The 19,798-nt window shown below is 39.8% G+C and overlaps 2 protein-coding genes across 2 annotated transcripts in view; one reads left to right on the forward strand and one right to left on the reverse strand.

Moving 5' to 3' along the window:
* Positions 1 to 19,798, forward strand: part of TRAPPC3L (trafficking protein particle complex 3-like) — a 39,685-nt gene that overhangs the window by 10,978 nt on the left and 8,909 nt on the right. The gene's annotated exons all lie outside the window — the stretch shown is intronic.
* Positions 17,772 to 19,798, reverse strand: part of FAM26E (family with sequence similarity 26, member E) — a 4,680-nt gene continuing 2,653 nt past the window's right edge. Inside the window, exon 2 of the mRNA XM_012650136.1 lies at positions 17,772 to 18,346. Coding sequence (XP_012505590.1) covers positions 17,957 to 18,346 — 390 coding nt within the window. The 3' untranslated portion in view covers positions 17,772 to 17,956. The remainder of the gene's footprint in view (positions 18,347 to 19,798) is intronic.

A 19,798-nucleotide genomic window follows, 5' to 3' on the forward strand; every position in this document is an offset into this window, starting at 1 on the left:
TCTGTGACTCTGAGCAAGTCCTTCAGCCTGTCTGAAACCCAGTTTCTATATTTGCCAAATGAGACCTCTTTTAGCTGTAGCTCTCCTGAATTTCAGATACTGCTTTCCCCGGCTAAAATCTGGGCAGTGAATTAAATCGTAAGTAGCTGAGTGTGGTAAGTGTAGCTTCCGAAGCCTCCCCCAGAGCACCCATACCTTCTAGTCACTGACAATGTTTACAACTGCTTGGCCTTGCACAATTTCATTCATCAAAGTTGGGAAAACTCTTTGCCATCAGGTCAATGTCAATATGATAGTTGTTCTGAGGGTAATAGGGGGAATTTATTATTTCTCAGTGGAAACATCACATCAGTGATATTGTCAGAGTAAGAACTGATTTTTAAATAGAGAAAACATACAGTATAAAAAGACTTATAAAACTTGAAACTGATCTTTAGGTTAAAGAATTGGAATTTATCATACTGTACTTGTTGGAAATGTTGGAAATCAAAAATGAGATATTTCCCTTTTATAGCATAAATTGAAATTTTTCCTTAATTAAATAATGTGACCAAGATTTTTTGGGGGGGTGAGTGATATGAAATCAATGAATAATTGAAAGAAAATGTTCATAGGAGCCAATTTAAGTGAGGATGCCTAAAGCAGGGAAGGAAATTGAGGCAGTGAATGTTGTAAGCATAAATTCTGGGACAAAAGATGTAGGGGTATAATCCAGAAAGGAATCCAAATGTCAAAGGGAATTTTTTTTTTTTTTTACTGAATGAATCATTTTTATTTCAATAAAGTGCTCCATTTAAGATTAGAGTTGAGTCTACACAGAAGGATTCCAGCAAATCATACCAGTCATATTTTTTATTCTGCTTCTGACCTGAATGCACAAGACTGCCATGGCTGAACATATATGGGGAATTCAAACGTTTTGAAGCCAAAACTCCTGAGTCACTTTAGAATGGGGACAGCTCTATGGTCATAGCATTTCAACTTCCAATACAGCTTTGTACTCAGAAGCACTGATTTGACTCTTCAACAGGGACATCCAAATCTGACTTTACTAGACATTTTCAAAGGGGAGTCCCACGGCTTGGAAGGCAAACCAGCGAGGGTCCAGTCAGGAGACAGAAACCACACAATTATTTCAACCAAGACAGTTGAATATAAAAAATTATTAACTATTTGTAGGGGATTCACTACTAAGAAAGAAAAAAAAAAAAAGACCACCACTAAAGAATCTAGGGCTGAGAGAGTACCCAAAGGAGAAACATATTTTGAGAGGGATTCCTTTTCGCAAGGCTGGGTTCGAATCTCGTTGGAGAAGGTATGATTGCAGACCATGGATGGTGGAGAAGGCCACTGTGTTGCCAGGCTGAGACTGGCAGGAAAGGAATGGTCCAGAGCCAGCAAGCAGGAAACCCCTACCAGGGTGTAAGTGGGCTGAGGGGGTCAGTGAGAGAACCACAGGCCGGAAGTAGGTATCCTGCACACTGCCAATCACACACATGGAACAAACCAAGAAAAGGCACACTGGAGCTAGAAGAGAAGCCCCTTCCTCCTACAGTGCGCCTGCAGCACTTTCTACTGGCAAAAGAAAAATGTTTGCATGATCTAGCTCTAGCATCACAAGCAGGGCAATGAAGAGTGGGTTTTGAGCTGAGAGGCAATAATCTCTGACAACCAGCACAGAAGGCGTGAGCCATTCTGATTGTTACTTACATTTCTATGGCAATCTTTTCCTGTGGTGCCCTGGTGTTTGACCCTATCCCCCCCTGCTCACCTACACTGAAATTATCCTGGCTTCTCAGCCCAACTCTAGCTGGCTGGTGGCAGGGAGATAGGGCAAGGGAAGCCACATTCTTTTCTTGCCAGGTTGGTGTCAAATTCCCGCAACTGAAGACACAAAATAGACTGAAGAGCACAATTTTCAATGTGCAAACTTTTCTTCTGAAATAAAGACTTTCTGTTAAATACTGTGAAATGTGTTAAGTACAGCCATTGCCTCTTTTTTATACAAATTTTTTCAACTCCTACAACCAAATCTATGTTCTCTCTTTCTCAATCCCTCCCCTGCTGATGACATCTACTGTCTGAATTTTAGTACTCTTAAAAATGCTATTAATAAGCATTTCTTCTTGTGGCCAAGAACTCCAGAATATGGCTGGCCAATAACTTGTACTCTCTTCCCTGTAAGTCTAAGGAAGTGATATGCAAGGCACAATGGCAGATTGGCCTTGAAGCTATGACAGTGAAAGGTATAACCAGAGCTTGGGGCTTAGACTTAAAGTCTGGGCAAGAGTCTCATAGGCTTTAAATCAGCCAGGGCCACTTTCTGAAATGTCCGTAGGTCTTGCCGTGCCAAAGGGTGAAAGCGAGTTTGCACTGCATGAGGCAGGAGATGCCGTGCTGAGATAAGTAAGCAAAAATGACAGACCAACCTTGAAAAGATAAGAAAACGCATGATTTATTTACCTTACTTAAAACATCTTTATTATAAAAATAGAGCAACATAAGGCTGGATTTTGGTTTAACGTTTTATCAGTCTGTAAAATCTAGTTTTATTGTGTTTCGTGCCTGTTGGTCTTCCAAGCATTTGCTGTTGATCAGCTTCTTTTATATCTATTTCCATTGTCCATCTGACTAGAGCAAAAGTGTTTCACACAGGATGGAGATAATACAGTTTCCCCCCAGTTGTGGTAATGCACGCAAACTTCTTTTTCTTCTCTCTACTTCAGCGCTCCCGGTGCCACACAGTTTCTGCTGCCTCATGGCTTCTGCTTACTCTCTTTTCTCTTGTAAATTTGAGATTTTATTATATTACCAGTAGTTATCTTTCATTTTGGAGCAATTTCATTTCCTGTCACATCTGTAAGCTTTTCAAAGGGAGAGATCATTTCCACCATTCTTAGGTTTGGCCCTCCATGCCATAGTAAACCTGCATATTGTAGACATTCATTAAATATTGTTGACGTGAACACAGAAAATATTTGAAGAATTTTTCACACATCTACACGCTGTTGCTCTTCCTATTCTGTCCAGAAGAAGGCAGTGACCCACATTTGTCTCTAAATTAAACACTCCTACCTACCCCTTCTCTACCCTAACTCCCACCACATGTGGAAGAAGCTCTCTTAGTTTAAGCAATATTCGATAGATGCAAATCCAGCTCTAAAAGTGTCTGGTTGTTCACAGAAAAATCCAAAATAGCAAGATTTGAACCGCAATAGGATCCTGAACAGGAAAATAGCTGATTCTTATTAAATAATAGATGTCGACCCAAGGGAATGACTGATGCAAAAATCTCAATCAATGGAGGTTTACTAAGGCAAGATTCTGAGGGGGAGTCTGGGAAAAACATGAATGGCAGACGAGCTGTGGCTGTTTTTCTGAAGAGGACGTTGGAACCTTCAACATCTATCTTAAAGGCATATAGAGAGAAGGAGGGGGGGTGCTCATGAGACAAAGTGGTTACATTCTTGTGAGGCCCAAGAAATCTACTTTTTACATAAAATAAGGGGAATGTTACAAGAGAAAAAGGGAGTGAAGGATGCGTCAATTATGTAGATGTCCTTGGGTAGGTGGAAGAATGTCTGATTCCGTCTTGTCACCAGTTCTGTTACCTGTAAGGTAAACTTGTAATTCATTATTAGTGTGGAATTGGATAGGCTTTAGTTTTAGGTACTAAACACAGGCATAATTTGCATGTCCCTGCTTATGGGAGGTTAGCAAGGAATTTCCTTGATGAATGATCTATGGGGCTAGTCCTTCACAGGTGCCCGAGGATTTTTACCTTCTCTTTTACATAAGGAGTTGAGTGGTGGCCTGAGATTTGGTGTTTCTTTTTACATAGACAATAAACTCAACTTGATAATTTTATTGAAATATTCGTTTTCCCCATTATCTATTTATATGAGTATAGAAGGTTTCAGAAGAGGGAGATTCATTCTGCTACTCTGAGGTCAATTGTGATTTCAGATGCAAATAGTAAATAGGTAATCAAATCATTACACATTACATTTCATATTAGTATGAAAAATGTTTGAAATGTATCCTAAAATTAATCATGGAGCCAAATTGTGTTAGGGGGACTCCTTTAGGTTGCCAGCATTTGGTTTACACCAGGTCAGCGGGGTTTATTGTAAGGATATTTTGGGACACAATAATTGGGCCCCATGGAATAACAAAAATTGGAAAATTCTTCCAATTTCAGTCTATCTTTTCATCTCAGCAGCAAGGCTTTGTGGTTCCCTACCTCGGTCCCCTGCCATTTGGATGACTCTACTTTTCCCTGATTATTTTGTCCTTGTACCTATCTACTGTATCCTTTTTCTTTTCTCTACCTCAGTGCTCTGGTGCCCCACAGTTTCTGCTACCTCATAACTTCTGCTTACTCTTTTTTCTCCGGGTATCTTTTGTTTTCTGCCCAATAAATGGCCCAAACTGTGACTTTGTCTGTGTCTCATATTCAAAGTCCCCAAAAGAGAGAATCTAACCTGCCCAGTCAATCACTAGCCCTGTGTTGAGTAGAGTGTTCACGCTGAGTCACTTCCAGGGCCCTAGCCCAACTAAGGACTGACTGCCCAGGCTGTCAAAGGCCCACCGTAGTCCATGAACTGTGGCCAGAATGGCAGAGTAACGAGACACAGAGCACAGCAATCGCGGGACCTCTCAGGAAGGGGATCTGGATATGAAAAACATTCCGAGATTTCCCCACACTGGGCAAAGTAATTGGCAAATACTGTGTTCTTCCTGTCTAGGAAGTTAGTAACAGTAACACGTATGTCTTACTTCACCTATGAACCTTCTGCTCCACTTTATTCATCTCACTGATGCTGGTGTTTGTCTTCGTTTGAGAGCTTAGGGAGAATAACAGTGTTGCAGGCTCCATTTAGTATCCTAACTATAAAGTATTGAAATAGAAAAAACTCTCTTTTTATGCATTTTGCAGATAATCAAGTACACAAAGCTTTCTAAAACAAAATGCTTCCCCACTTGGAAGCAGACCAAGTGAAATCACATTGTTAGTTCAAAGTAAGTATTTTAGACTACTACTGTTCTGAGAAATGGGGCAGACATTTCTCAGAACAGTATTCTTAGAGAGATGCTTTGGTAGAAGGGAGATAACCACATTCTCCTGAGAAAAATGATGTTGTGCTATAATAGATAGTATTAGGTTTTCTTTTAAAATTCTTACAAAGGAACCAATAGTAATAGTTTGCTCTGGTCCTCTAATCCCATGGGTTTTTTTTCTTTTGTTACTCTTTTTTCTAAGTTTTTTTCAGTCCTTCCTCTTGGCATTCTGTGGTTTTTCAAAGAGTGTTACCAGAGATAACATGATTTTTAGTGCGAATAGGAAAATTGCCCAGATGAAATGAACTAGAATCAGGCCATTCAAGTCAGAGACATCAGCATGTCTTGGGTAGTTTTTTTCTTTCTCTAAAAAAAGTTCCTTATGCTTCTGTATTTTACTTACCCTCCATTTACTTACCCACCATTTTACTCAGGAGGCTGAGACGAAAGAATCACTTGAGCCCTAAAGTTTGAGGCTACAGTGAGCTATGGTGGTACCACTGCACTCCAGCCTGGGTGACATGACAGAGCAAGAACCTGTCTCTAAAAAAGAAATCATCATATTTCACAATTCTGGGTATGAGCCTAAATGTAACACACCCAATATGATGCACAACACTTGAATTATGTTGCCATGATAATGCTGTGCAGAAAATGGGGAAGCTTTTTATCCTGTTCTTCGAATGTTCTTTCATTTGCCAGAATGAAAATTTAAATTTCAGTCTTAGAGTTGTTTTCCAATCCGCATACACACCCCCCTCACACACACACATACATTCTCTTACACGAAGCTTACTCTAAGGGATAGGCTCAGAAATGCAGCCTGAAGGATATAAAACAGAAGAAGACCTGAAACTTCCTTATTTCCATGCAACGTCTGCACTTCGGTTGGTTAAAATCTCTCACCGATGTTGTGGAACAGCAGCCCCCAACCTTTTTGGCACCAGGGACAGGTTTCGTGAAAGATAATTTTTCCATGGCGGCGGTGGGGGTGGAGGGTGGTGGTGGTGGTGTGGAGCTCAGGCAGCCCGGTCCTAACAGGCCACGGACCAGTGCTGGTCCGCAGCTTGGGGGTTGGCAGAGCGCAGTGGAGGGGACTGATCTTTGCTCATGATCCTCTCAAGGGGTGACTCATTCATGCTGCTCTCACCTCATCAGGACTGGGGCCTCCCCCCGCAGATACTAAAGGCAGATACGAATAAAGGACAACTTTCACTCAGCTCTGCTCTACTCCAGCGACTCAGTGCCTTAGCAACCCGCCAGGAAATCCCTAACAGCGCAGGGTGGGAAGGGGGAGGATGCAGGGTGGCTACCACTTATTTCACCTCCATCAGTTGTGACTCTATTAGTTACAAAGATCCTCCAATCCTAAAATATTTGGCTATCTTGCACTGTCTTATCCTAGAATGATTTGTAAATAGATGTTTGAGAAGTTATCCATTATTGTATGTGCCTCCCACTCCCAGCCACAAGACTGAAGTATGAAACTGAGGTATTTGAATGGTATAGAGTCCTCAGAGTTTAGGTGGGATTTGCAAGCCAGGCATTCCTTACCTGCATGGAGCTGAAGGGGTGGGGAGAAGCCAAGGGAGAGACTCACTTACTAATCCAAAGAGTCCAGACATGAGGCAGATAAGAATAGGGAACACACAGGTGGAGCAGAACAATAGGAACAGAATTTGGGTTACAGGTCAATGAAAACAAAAGCTGTAGTCGAGCTGTGATTGGAGGGCAACGGTGTCCTCAGAAAACTCTGACTTCATTATACCATCATTACCATAAATTATTACCCTCTGAATGGGCTTTGGAAGCCATGACACATCCAGGCCTGAACAAATAAAATAAAAATCTCCACCCTCCCACAGATGGGAGGGGATAACATTCTCATTGGTGCGGGGAAACAAAAATGCAGGAAAGAGGAAAGAAAAAGGGAACCCAAAGAGACCCCGAGGCCACTGTCTGTTTGGACGTGTGCCCACTCTGACCCCTTCAGGGTGTACTATGCCCTGCTTGCTTTGGGGAGTGGGTTTACTAAATAAAACCTTCTGCTTATGCTTCTCTGCTTTGGTTTCAATTCTTTTTACTGGACCCAAGGACTGAGAAAAATCACATGCTGTTAACAGACAGATGTGCAAAAAGCAGGTTCACAACCAGTGGGATGGGTTGGAAACTGGAGACTGGGTCAGAGAGAGCAGTTCTCAGCACGGTGCAGACAGGGGAGGAACCACGGGCAAAAGCACCATATATGCGTCATTCTCAATTCTAGAATTAACTGACTGCTTCCTTTAATTCTTCAACTCAAAACAAGGAGGGTAATCAGTTTAAGCCTAAATATAAAGTCTTTGCCATTACTGTTTTTCAAAAGCTAATTCAAAACCTAGTAGTAGGAGCCTATTGAATTATTTTCCTGTTTTCTACTTTTTCTAACATATGACATTAGAGTAAGTGGGAGCCCTTGGTAACAGAAATTGAATTCCATGGAAGTCACAGCCCAACACAACACAGCATTCCAGAGAAGGCTCACATCACAGTTAGCTGAATGTCAGACCATTTTGCTATTTAGGAGCATTTTTGAGAGGAGAAGGGAGTGGAAATAAATTCAAAGGAAAGAAAAATTATTTGGGGTCATAAAATTCTCAATATTTAAAAAATGATGAATATTAACAGCAAAGGTAACTCATAAATTATTTTCAGAATTCTTACCATTTGGACAAAAAGTATGGCAGATGGATTACTAGAAACTTATTTAAACAAACATAATCACTTAGGCTTGTTTCTTCCCTCTGAGTACTCAAGAACTGCTTTATGTAAAAGACCCACACACTTTATCTATTCTGGCTTGTACCTCTGGGAGGGGCGAAAGAGGAAAAATGTAGAAAATCTTTTGTGGAAAAGCATGTGTGGGCAGCCAACAAGGTCTGTGGATTTTGAGACTGATTGGATCAAACCTGGAAGACCACATCAGCTGCTTAGGGCAGCATTCCAATGGGAAGGCAAGGCACCTGCAGGGCAATTACCGTTAAACTTTTATTATGACTACATTTGCATAACATTATTTTTCCTTAGTCTCAGAGAAGAATCCATTAAGTCTTGATTCTTTGGAGATTCTGCAAGTCACTAAACTATCTAACTTAGCACTGCCTCTCACCTTACTTATAGAATGTCCATCTTCCACTTCTGTTTATGATCAGGACTTACAGGAAATCTGGCTTCATCTAGGCGTCTTGTCTCCTTGGCACTATTACCAAAGATGCTCCAGAGGAGAAGTTTTGAATCTTCCAGATATCCCAGCTCATAAATATCTAGGCTGCCCTGACTTAGCATTGGAGATTCTTGGATTTATTTCTATTGCTTAACTTATTCAGATGAAACTCATGAGAAACTGAATTAGGAAACTATACAAAAGGCAAAACTTTACCTCTATCTTCTTAGAGTTTTGTTTTTTTTTTTTAAGCTGGGCCCAAGAAATAAATTGACATAAGACAGATCAACAGGAGAAAAGCATAAAAATTTACTTAATAGAAGTTTTACATAGCATGGAAATCTTTTTAAGGAAACGGAACCCCAAAGAGTTGAAAACATGCATACTTGCAAAGAATAGTAAAATGTGAAAAAGCAACTAAATTATTTAGGAAGGCTATAAGATAAAAGTTATTTTAGTAAATTCTATACAGAATTCTGTCAACCTCAACTGTCTGTCCTTGATGATAACAATGTTGCTTTCCTTCCAGTATAAGAAAGATGTCTTTCACATGGGAATTTTATCTCCTGCTTTCAAGAAAGTGTGAAGGTCAGTGTGATCTTCTTGCAGCTGCTGTTTTTCAGTTGCCTTCAACTCAAAATAGTCAATATGCCAGAGTGGCATATTTGAGGGTGCCATATTCTTAATTCCTTCAAAACGAACCTAAGTGTGTGGATTGAAAATAGCAATAGGTTTGGGAACATTTCATTGATATAACTATTTACAACAAAATTCCTTGCCAGAAGATGAAAAACATGGAGTAAACACTCTGGGAAACAAAACCCTAAAGCAAGATCTATTTGGTCCTAAGGATTCAGAGACACATGCAAGGCCAACCCGATTCTGAGTCCCCTCTGCTTGCTGTGATTTTTATTAGTAGTTCATGTCAGTAATGAGATTTGGTTCAGACCTACCCTGACCTCTCAGTGATAGGGCAATGGTCATCAATCCTAGCTGCTTGATTGAATCACCTGGAGCTTGCAAAAAACTCCTGATGCTCAGGGCTTACTTTTGACCAATTAAATCATAGTCTCTGGGAATAAGATGCGGGCATCAGAATTTTTAAAATGCTCCCCGTGTGATCCTAATGGGCACCCACTGTTTGGAGCAGGGTTTTCAAACTGTGTTCCGTGGAGTTCTAGGGTGATAACTGTAGAAGTAAGGCTGCTACTCCTCCAGATTCTTCCAGAATCACCTCTCATTTTATCTCTTCTAAGTCTTTCAAATAAAATAAAATGTCATTTGAAAAAATGGGGGAAAACACTAAAGAGATTTGATAAAGGTTGGACAGTTTTGATTGAAACAAAGCCTACCCACCAGTTAGTCAGGATGACTAATTTGTTGGGATAACAAACTACCTTGGAAGAAGTAGGAAGAGAAGCTGCATTTTTGAGGACTTTCTCTCCAAAGAAGATGGAAATTGATCAAACACCAGTTTGTAATCCTATATTTCTTTACTTCAAGCGTAGGGTCAGTGAAACCCACTCATAGTTAGCCAGCTGTTTAAGGAAACAAGGCTTTTTAAAACACTGATTACTATCCCTGATGTTTCCTCCATGACACAAAACCCCTGGGAGAAATAATCTTGTTCTATAGAAACCATTAGCAATCATTGCTGCAGAAGCACATCCCTTTCTGTTAAAATCTAGGAATAGGATATTGTTACAATGCCACTAGTCACCATTTTATAGGTTATGTACTCTGCCAAAGGATGCATATATTAATATTTTTGAGTTACTGTTCTTAAGCAAAGTTACTCAATATCATGAGTTCTTACTTTACTTACTTGAATGATCCAGTGAATGTAACTAGGTATATTAATCCATTTTCCCCATTTTAATCCTATTTTTCATTACAACTTAAAACTGGTAAAGATTTTTGTCTAGCACTGATGTGTCTGTAGGTTCAGAAAATTGGAAGCTATAAAAATATAGCTGGTCAGACAGCTATACCCACTCATATATTCCTAAATATCTCAAAGATATCTTGTGACAGCCGGTTGTTTGAAAAAGGGTACAAATCAGGTCCACATGTTGCATCTGGTTAATTGGTCTCTTGTGTCTCTTTTAGTCTCTTTCTTTTATGCCATTGATCTATGAAAAACCTGAGTCACCTATAAACTAGAATGTCTTATAATCTAGATTTATCTTGTTGCATTCTTATGGTGTTAACTACCTTGTTTTCTGTTGTTTCTATTTCCTAAAATTATGTCTAAATACTTGATTTGGTTTACTTTTTTTTAGGATACAATATTATACAGGTGGTATTGCATACTTACTCTTGCTTTTCATCACAAGGCACATAATATCTGGTTGCCATTTTTAGGGATTTTAGGGATGCTAATATAGATGAGTGGCTTCAAGTTGCACAGGTCTTGATCCTGTCTCGTTTCCACCTAATAGTTTACAATTCATTATTTATTGTCTAGCTCCATTATGTTATTAGGGATTGCAAAATGTTTACCTTCTAATTCTAAAAAGCTCTCCAAACAATAAAAGAATCAGTAGAGAGATAATAAAATTCATATGCATAAAATACTAGCTTTTCACATACTCAGATGACAATCACTTAGAAGATAGAAAAAAGAAACCATTTACAATAACAACAAAGAATAATACCTACAAATATAGTGTACAAGAAACATTCAAAACTTATGTCAATTTTAAAATATTCCTAAAAGACAAAATATATCCTTGAATAAATGGAAAGGCACCCCAAGTTCTTGAACAGGTTGATACAATGTAATGAAGATGTCTAATTCAGTAGATCTGGGGTGGAGTCCAAGATTCTGAATTTCCTCAAGTCTGACTTTCCCAGAATGGCCTGCTCTGTGCTTTAAACTTATGCTTTGAATTTAGACATGAGACTAGCAACAAAGAAGCAGTCAAGTGTGAGTGGCAGCCAAGTGCGCAAAGCTTCATCTGTATTTACAGCGGCTCCCCATCATTCACGTCACTGCGTGAGCTCCGCCTCCTCCTCCCCCTCTTCTATGGAAAAATTGTCTTCCATGAAACCTGTCCCTGGTGCCAAAAGGGTTGGGGACCACTGCTTTAGAGCACTTATTCTCAAAATGTGGTCCCTAGACCAATAGCATCAGCATCACCTGAGAACTTGTTAGAAATGCAGATTCTCTTGCCTGTCCCAGACCTACTGAATCAGACACTGTGGAGGTGGAATTCAGCAATCTGTATTTCAATAAGCCCTCCAGATGATTTTGATATGTGCTAAATTTTGCAAACCACTGCTCTCAAATTTAAGTGCTTCTCAAATTTAAGTTGCACAGGAATCAGCTAAGATTATATTAAACTATAGACTTGATTCAACAGGTTTAGGATGGGATCTGATTCTGCATTTCTATCTGACAAGCTCCATCATGATGCTGATGTTGATGGTCTGAAGACAAGAGGAACAAAACTTGTGGACTAATCTGTTTCCAACTTAGTCAAGGCCAAGCTATCCTGTAACCCCCACTCTTATTTTTTCCTAGATATTAATGACAAATAATAGCTTAATATTCCCAGGAATATGTTTACTTTAAACAGACTTTAACCCACAGTAGTGTGTTCCTTTCCAACAAAATTTAACCAAAAATAATTAAAAGTAGATTCTTGGCTTTGGAGGAGCTATTTTAGAGAGATACCTACTGAACATCTATCAAATCATGCCACAGATGACATACTGCTAACTGGAACCTAAAGAAAAATAAAGCATTATTAATGAAAAGCCTTTGCATAGGTAGACTCTTTATATAAATGCTATGTATTAATTTGCCTCTAATTTTTTCTTTTTATAAATTCTAATTTTTGTGTATTAGTGTTTGTTATCTATTGCTTCATATTGCCCCAAAATTTAGTGGCTTAAAACAACAAACGTTTATTTAAGCTCATGATTTTCTTGGATCAGGGACTTGGACAGGACGCAGTAGGAACTGCTCTACAAAGCCTGCAGCCTCAGGGCTCCCTGATTCTTCCCCATGTCACGTATACTGGGGCTGGAATGTTTCAAATGGCTTCTTCACTCACATGCCTGACACCTAAGCTAGAATGACTATAATTGTTGCTGTTGGGGCCTCACGCTTTCTCTCCACTGGCTTAAGCTTGGGCTTCTTCAAGGCTTGGTCGTCTCTGGGTAATTGAACTTCTTACATTGTAGCTGGTTTTTACCAGATTGTTAAGCACTGCCAGAAACCAAGGCATAAGCTGCAACACTTCTTAGCAATTCAGCTTAACCTCTGCTGTATTCTATTGGTTCTGTAAAGTCAGATTCAAAGGGAGGAGAATAAGACTTTATCTCTCACTTGGAGCCATTGAGCCATATTTAATTTATCATGTGTACTGATTTATTTTAGACGTTAACTTGACTGGATATAGACATACCCAGATAGCTGGTAAAGCATTATTTCTAGGTATGTCTGTGCGGGTATTTCTGGAAGAGATTGGCATTTGAATCAATAGACTGAGTAAGGAAGATCTGCCCTCACCTAATGTGGGCAGTTACCATCCAATCCATTGAGGGTCTGGATAAAACAAAAAGGCAGAGGACAGGCAAATTTGCTCGTTCGCTCGCTTCTGGAGTTGGGACACCAATTTTCTCCTGCCCTTGGACTTAAGAACTCCAGGTCCTTCCATCTTCAACTCTAGGACTTGCAGTTCTCAGGCCTTCGGACTTGGACTGAGCCATTCTACCCACTTTTCTGATTCTCCTGCTTATAAATGGTATGTCGTGGGTTTTCTCAGCCTCCATAATCAAGTAAGCCAATTCCCACAATAAATCCCCTCTCATGTATATTAATAAATAAATTCCATTAATAAACAGAAAATTCTGTTTCTCAGGAGCACCCTGAATAATACGCCACTGTTAGATTTTATTAAAATGAGACCCAGATGTATCAAAGATGCCCCGTGGTTGGCTTGGCCAGTTTAAGTATCAAAAAAAAAAAAAAAAATGCTAACTTTAAAACCTTCTTTGAAATCTCACAGCAGCTCAAGAAAGCCCATGGTTAGTATTTCTTCCTAACTCTACATTCAGTGACATCACCTTAGTAACTTAAAATTGCATACTGAAAATGGGAAAATACTTTATATTAGGACTTTTCTTTTTTCCTGGAGACAGAGTTGTTAAACCTTTATTGTACTCCACTGTTTGAAACCCAGAGAACATTTCAAATATGGCAACTTCGCACTCCTCCAGCACCTTTGTCGATTTCCTATATAAAATTAGTACTCCACTATCACTGCACATTAGAATCACTTGGGGAGCTTTTAAAAATCCCAGTGTCCAGGCCCCACCTCAGAAAAATTACATCAGGATCTCAGGGGATGGGGCCAGACACTCAACTGACAAAACCCCCCAGGTGATTCCAATGTGCAGCCGATATTGAGAGTCAGTGACAAACACAGGTAGATGTTTTCCGTCTAACCTCTCATGTCAATGTCTTAGATTTTTCTTAAAGATTTTGGGATATAAACAGAGAGAGGTGTAAGCACTACCCACAAAAGAAATTAAATATCTCCTGGCTTATTTGACAGAGAAAAAAGATAAGGAAATATTAGAAAATTAAGATACTTGCCTTAGAGAATGCAGAACCACCAAAGTCTAAGTAGAGTGACACAGCTAATAATTGCAATACATTACATTATGTGAGAAGTAGCAGTTTTCTCTTTTTTTTTTCCTTAGAGACAGGGCCTCACCCTCTCACCCAGACTGGAGTGTAGTGGGACAATCACAGCTCACTATAACCTTGAACTCTGGGTAAATCAGTGGATCATCAGGCTTTAAAATACCTAATTTGAATCACTAATTTCTTCATTTTCCTGTTAAATGTATACATTTTCAGGGATGCTTCAAAGATCCCAAGTAGAAAACCATACATATTTTTAAAAAGTTATTTTGGACACATATATATTTTACAATGTAGTATTTGAAGATATAATGCATAGAATTATGTAATTATTTATCTACTATGCCTTATTAGTGTAATCTTTGCTAAATATCTTTTTTCCCATTTTATAATGGATGTGAATAAGCTGAATGTTTTCTGAAACTGAGTTCATTGTTTGAGCCTAAACAAAGAGGTAGGAACTGCACAGAAAAAAAGGAATCGTATATATGTACACAATTTATTCATGAAATAAATTTGACAGAATAGGTCTTGTATGTCATGAAATTTTTCCTTGTTTATATTCCTTGTGTGGGAAAGCATCGAGTTCCTTCCAAGAGCCTTCTCCAATCCTCTCTTTTATGTCATAAAGAAGTAGTGGTGGGGAGAAGACAAAACTTGCTGACAGACGCATTTGATTCTTTTCAGTTTCAGGGGAAATTAGAAGTTTAAAAAGAGAGTCAGCCTGGGCTTGGGTTGGCTCTAGTCCAGAGATCTCTTCTTTATGCTTCAATTCTAGACCTAAAAGAGATTGTTATGAGTGTGACCCTTTTAGTTCCCTCCCCAAATATCCAATTTCAGGATGCTCATCCCCCAGTTGCTGCAGGGCAACCTTCTCTGGAGGATGACCCTTGGGCCGCTGGAGGCTCCTTCCCTAGAGTTGTCTGGGAAATGTCCTCTCCTTCCCTGGAACAACTCACACACACAACTGATGTCCCAGAACCCGCTTGGGATCAGGCCAAGGTTGACATTCTAGAGGCCCCATGGGTCAAGCTAGGGGAGGCAGGTGTCCCAGAACTCCCTGTGGGATTGACTGGGCTAAGACTTCACTTGAAACTATATTCTTTCTTGTGTCTATCCTGCTAATATAATAGGTTTCTCCTGAGAGTATTCCCTTTTAATAAATCATTTACGCACAGCTTCCTGTATCAGGCTCTGCTTCTAGGTAGCCCAAACTAAGAAAACTGAGTGTCCATACTTCTAAAGTCCCCCCTGTCAAAACTGACTCACCACATTCCCTCTGGACATCCAGGAACAGATACCAGTTTTGCTCTCCCTGTCTTCACCCACCCCCTCCAATGCTTTTCATAGATAAGGTTTCCTGGACTTGTTTTACTCCTGAAAAATGGACTGTTCTAAAGGAATTTAGGACCAGGAGTTGGGATGAGAACCTGTTGGAATGAACATTTGTCTTTCCTCACTTTTATCTCCCTCTATCCTGACACCTCTGCCTTTGGTATCCCTAATCCCTGTCCTGTCCCTGATACAAACACACACACACACACACACACACACACACACACACACTGCTGACCCTGCACGTCTAAGTTCCCAAGGGTATTGTATGCAGGAAAAACAAACTGTTTTCCCATTTATGTTCACACAATACTGAATGCTTCTGGCCACTAAGCATGTGGGTTTTCTCCCACACTGACCAATTCTCCAACACCAGCTGGGTGTCCCACAATTCAATTCATTTCTGACACCAACCTGACTTAAATGCAGACCCCCCCAAGAGGTTAAGGGCTCAGTCCCATAAGACCTTCCCTAACTTCAGATGCCATGCCAATCGCAAGCAGTAGGTTCCCAAGTAAGCCACGTCTTCTGTCCAACTTGGCTACAATCAGACCTTCCCATGATCCCCTTCTCAGGTTCAATCATTTGCCAGAGCATCTCACAAACTCAAGGAAGCACTTTATTTATTATTACCAGTTTATTATAAAAGGATACAACTCAGAACCAGCCATATGAAAGAGATACATAGAAAAAGCTTTGGGAGAAAGGGCACACAAACTTCCAAACCTTCTCTGGGCATGCCACCCTCCATGTGTTGAGCAACCCAGAAGCTCACTGAATTCTGTCCTTTTGGGCTTTTATGGAGGCTTCATTACTTAGGCACGATTGATTAAATCATTGGCCATTGGTAATCAACTCAACTTTCAGCCCCTCTTCCCTCCCCCTGGTCTGGGGGGTGGAGCTGAAAGTCCAACCCTCTAATCACGGGATTGGATTCCCTGGCAACCAGCCCCAATCCTGAGTCCATTCAGGAGCCCCCAGCCATCAGTCATCTTGTTAGCATAGAAAACAACACAGCACTTTGGAGATTTCAAGAGTTTTAGGAGGTCTGCTCCAGGAATGGGAATCAAGACCAAATATATATTTCTGTTACAAATAACAGCACCACCGATACGTTCTGAGTCTTACATTTGCAGGACTCTCCCCTCAGTTTGTCATCATGTTTCATGGTAATAAGGATCTAATATTCAGCTTTCTCAAGCTAGGGGACACGGACCTTCAGTGATGTAGGGTGTGAGCCACAGCACAAAACATGGTTCTTATTCCTAAGTACAAGTCCCTCAGAGACTTAAGGGGAATTTATATGTGTATAACATAAACTACCATAAATATACATCATGGTAGAATGCAAAATTTACATTATTTCTGATAAATGTAAAACTGCAAAACAGTTTTATACCTGTACTGCTTTAGACAGTGTCCTTAGACCTTTAGTCAGGGCCAATTTACCCTATGATGGTTCGAATGTTTGTCTGCCCCCCCCACCACACAAAATTCATATGTTAAAATCCTAACCCTCAAGGTGATGGTATTAAGAGGTGGGATTTTTGGAAAGTAATTAGATCAGAAAGGTGGAACTTCAGGAATGGAATTAGTATCATTATAAAATATGCCTGAGGGAGCTTATTTGCACTTTCTACCCCGTGAGGACACAGTGAGAAGTCAGCAGTCCGCAACCTGGAAAACTGTTTTCACCAGAACTTGACCATGTTTGCACCCTGATCTTGACCTACCCAGCCTCCAGAACTGTGAGAAATAAATTTCTGTTGTTTATAAGGCCCCAAACTATGATATTTTCTTATAGTTACCCAAACAGAACAAGTCATACCCACAGTGTAGTAGGCACCACGCTTAGGGCCCACAACACTTGTAGGACCCCACAGAAGTGTTTTAATTTCTTTTAAAATCACAAGGAAATAAATAAACTTTTAGGTTGAAGAAAGTATTTTAATATATAATATTAATATATTCATTTTTATATCAATGCAGTCATAAATATGTACATTTGTATATATATTTATTTTTTGTTACTATTTTGAATGTAGAAAGTGGTCCACGGTGACAAAAGTGCCAAGGCCCACAAAAGTCATGGCATGACCATGCCTCCAGAAACATATTTTCAGTATACACTGAAAATGTGTGAAAAACTGAGTTTTAGTCATCATATTCTTTCATTTTGAGAACTGAAGTCTTCCAATACCGAGGCAATGAATTTCAAAGGGTCGAATTTCATATATCCTTAAAAGGCAGTGGGATAGACTTACAGGACAAAGACTCCTGCTGACCACACAGCAGATGCATCACGCAGGTTAATCTATGTTAAGAGTAACTTGCTTGCTCACAAGCCACTGCGTCTGCCCCCAGATTCTGTGACCCATATTGACAAAGACTGGCAGACCCACTTTCATGAGTCTCTCTGTTGAGTGACAAAATCTCAGAACTTGGAGTGGTGTTTGAGCCTATGGAGCCCAACTCTCCGCCAATGCAAGAGCACCTTCGTCACCACGAAGTTATCAATTTGAGCACATCGTGACACTGCACTTGAGAGCTTCAAAGCAATTTCCTTTGTATTACTGTCTTGTAAAAAAAAAACCTTAAATGTAAAAAACTACAGAGATACACAGGTTGCTGTTGATACAGTCGGAGGATCTCAGAATTAGTGTACCACTCGACACCACGAGTCAGTGATGGTGAATGAGCTACATATTGTGGGCAGAACCCACAAGGACCATTGTCGTCTCGTCCTCCTCAGGGCTAAGTTCCAGACCATCCTCCACCACCCTGTGGAGGGTGCTGTAGTGTTGCTGGCTCTGGTTGAAAGAATGCAGCTCTGAAGCAGCCTCCCAGGCGGCAAAAGTGGGCATGGGAATGACATCTGGCCTTTTGTTTTCAAAAAAGCATTTCAGGTTCCTCTCACTCAGCTTGTTGGCATAGTCCAGAAATGTATTTTCCAGCTGCTCCTTCTCCTTTTGTGCATATGTCTTCCAAAAACTCAGCTGAAGATAGCTAACTTTAGATCGGCAGCGAGCATAACAAATGGTAAGCAGAGAGAAGAAAGATGCTGAACCTATCAGGCACCATCCTAGAATCTTAGGAAAAAAGAAATATTGAGGACATGTAAAAGCAAAGTCACTTCTCAGGGAGCTGGGGTGGTATTATTGGGAAATGAAGAGCTAAATTAAAAACACCATCATTGCCATACTTCATTTGAAATCATTCTTCTTAATTTTTAAGCACTTTTTTTATAGCAAAAATGAAGATAAAGTTTACCTAATCTCTATTCTTTCACCTGACACTGTTGGTATGCAAAGAAATAACCAGAAGGCAGGCAACTGGAAAAGAGCAAAAAGTATAGATTGTCCAAGAATTGGATACATCAAGCTCTCAGATAGTATTAACTGTTAGAGGAAAGAACTCCGTGCATGAGTAAATGTGGTCATTTGAGCAAATGACCAGTTCTTCAGCCAGATGTTTTTAGGCACTGATAAATGCAAATACATGGCTAGTAACCAATTTTTCTCAAGTGACTTTGACTTTGTTTGCAGAGAGCAGCAGACACTCTCAAAAAAAAGTGTCCTTACCTACTATCCATGGTAAAGGGAAACAGACATGATACAGTAAGGAAGTTGAAGCTAGAAGAATCTAAAGCCCAAGAAAAATTAGGGTCATTCATACCTTAAGAATTATTTGTTCTGAATTTTGATAATTAGAAAAAACAAACTCCTCTCTGAATATGAATGGTTCAGCTATTTTTTTCTGAATTGTAACAGCAAAATTTAAATAGCTCAATTTATATTCTAATTTTTGTTGTTGTTCTGATTCTATTTTCACAATTGGAATTAACTTGGACAACTAACAAATCTCTTTCAAAGTGTCTCTTGATATTTAGCTTAAATGACCCTTAGTATTCCTTAGCAGATAGGCCCTATTTGGAAATAGAAACAATAATCTGCAAACGAACCCATTCAGACCATAACAAAACCGCAAATAAGCTTTAAATCAGTGGTCCCCAATCTCTGGCTCAGACACGAATTTATTACGAAGGGTTGCAGCCTCTGCAAAAACGCCAAGTCTGGATTGGTAGTACTTGGGTTTAAACTCCAACTTTTCCTTTACTATGAGTATTCTCTGGGCCTCAGTTTCTTCAGTTATAAAATGGATGTTACACACCTAGGGAGGTAATTTTAGAGATCCAGTGAAATGATCCTGGACACGCATGTGCATTCAGTGAGTTTTAGCTATTATATTATGACAAGTTGATATTTTCCAAGTGTATACACATTATTTTATCGGAAATCATTACCGAACTCATAATATCTTTCTGTACTTACGATTAACAAGTGAGGCACAACTACCATCATGTGAAAGTCCTCCTATTTCCGTGAAATCACTTGTGGTTGGCTACCCCAGATCTTCCTCTTTCCTTCATTGTCTACCTTTCTCTTTCCCCACAGCTGGGCCTCCTGGAGATCATCTCCCCTCAGTATGTGAGCCAATTCCAGCTGAGTTATAAACTATTTGATCTGCTTCAATCCCCTTTC

The sequence above is a fragment of the Propithecus coquereli genome, unplaced genomic scaffold (assembly GCF_000956105.1).
Source record: "Propithecus coquereli isolate 6110/MARCELLA unplaced genomic scaffold, Pcoq_1.0 Scaffold313, whole genome shotgun sequence".
Taxonomy (NCBI): Eukaryota; Metazoa; Chordata; class Mammalia; order Primates; family Indriidae; genus Propithecus; species Propithecus coquereli.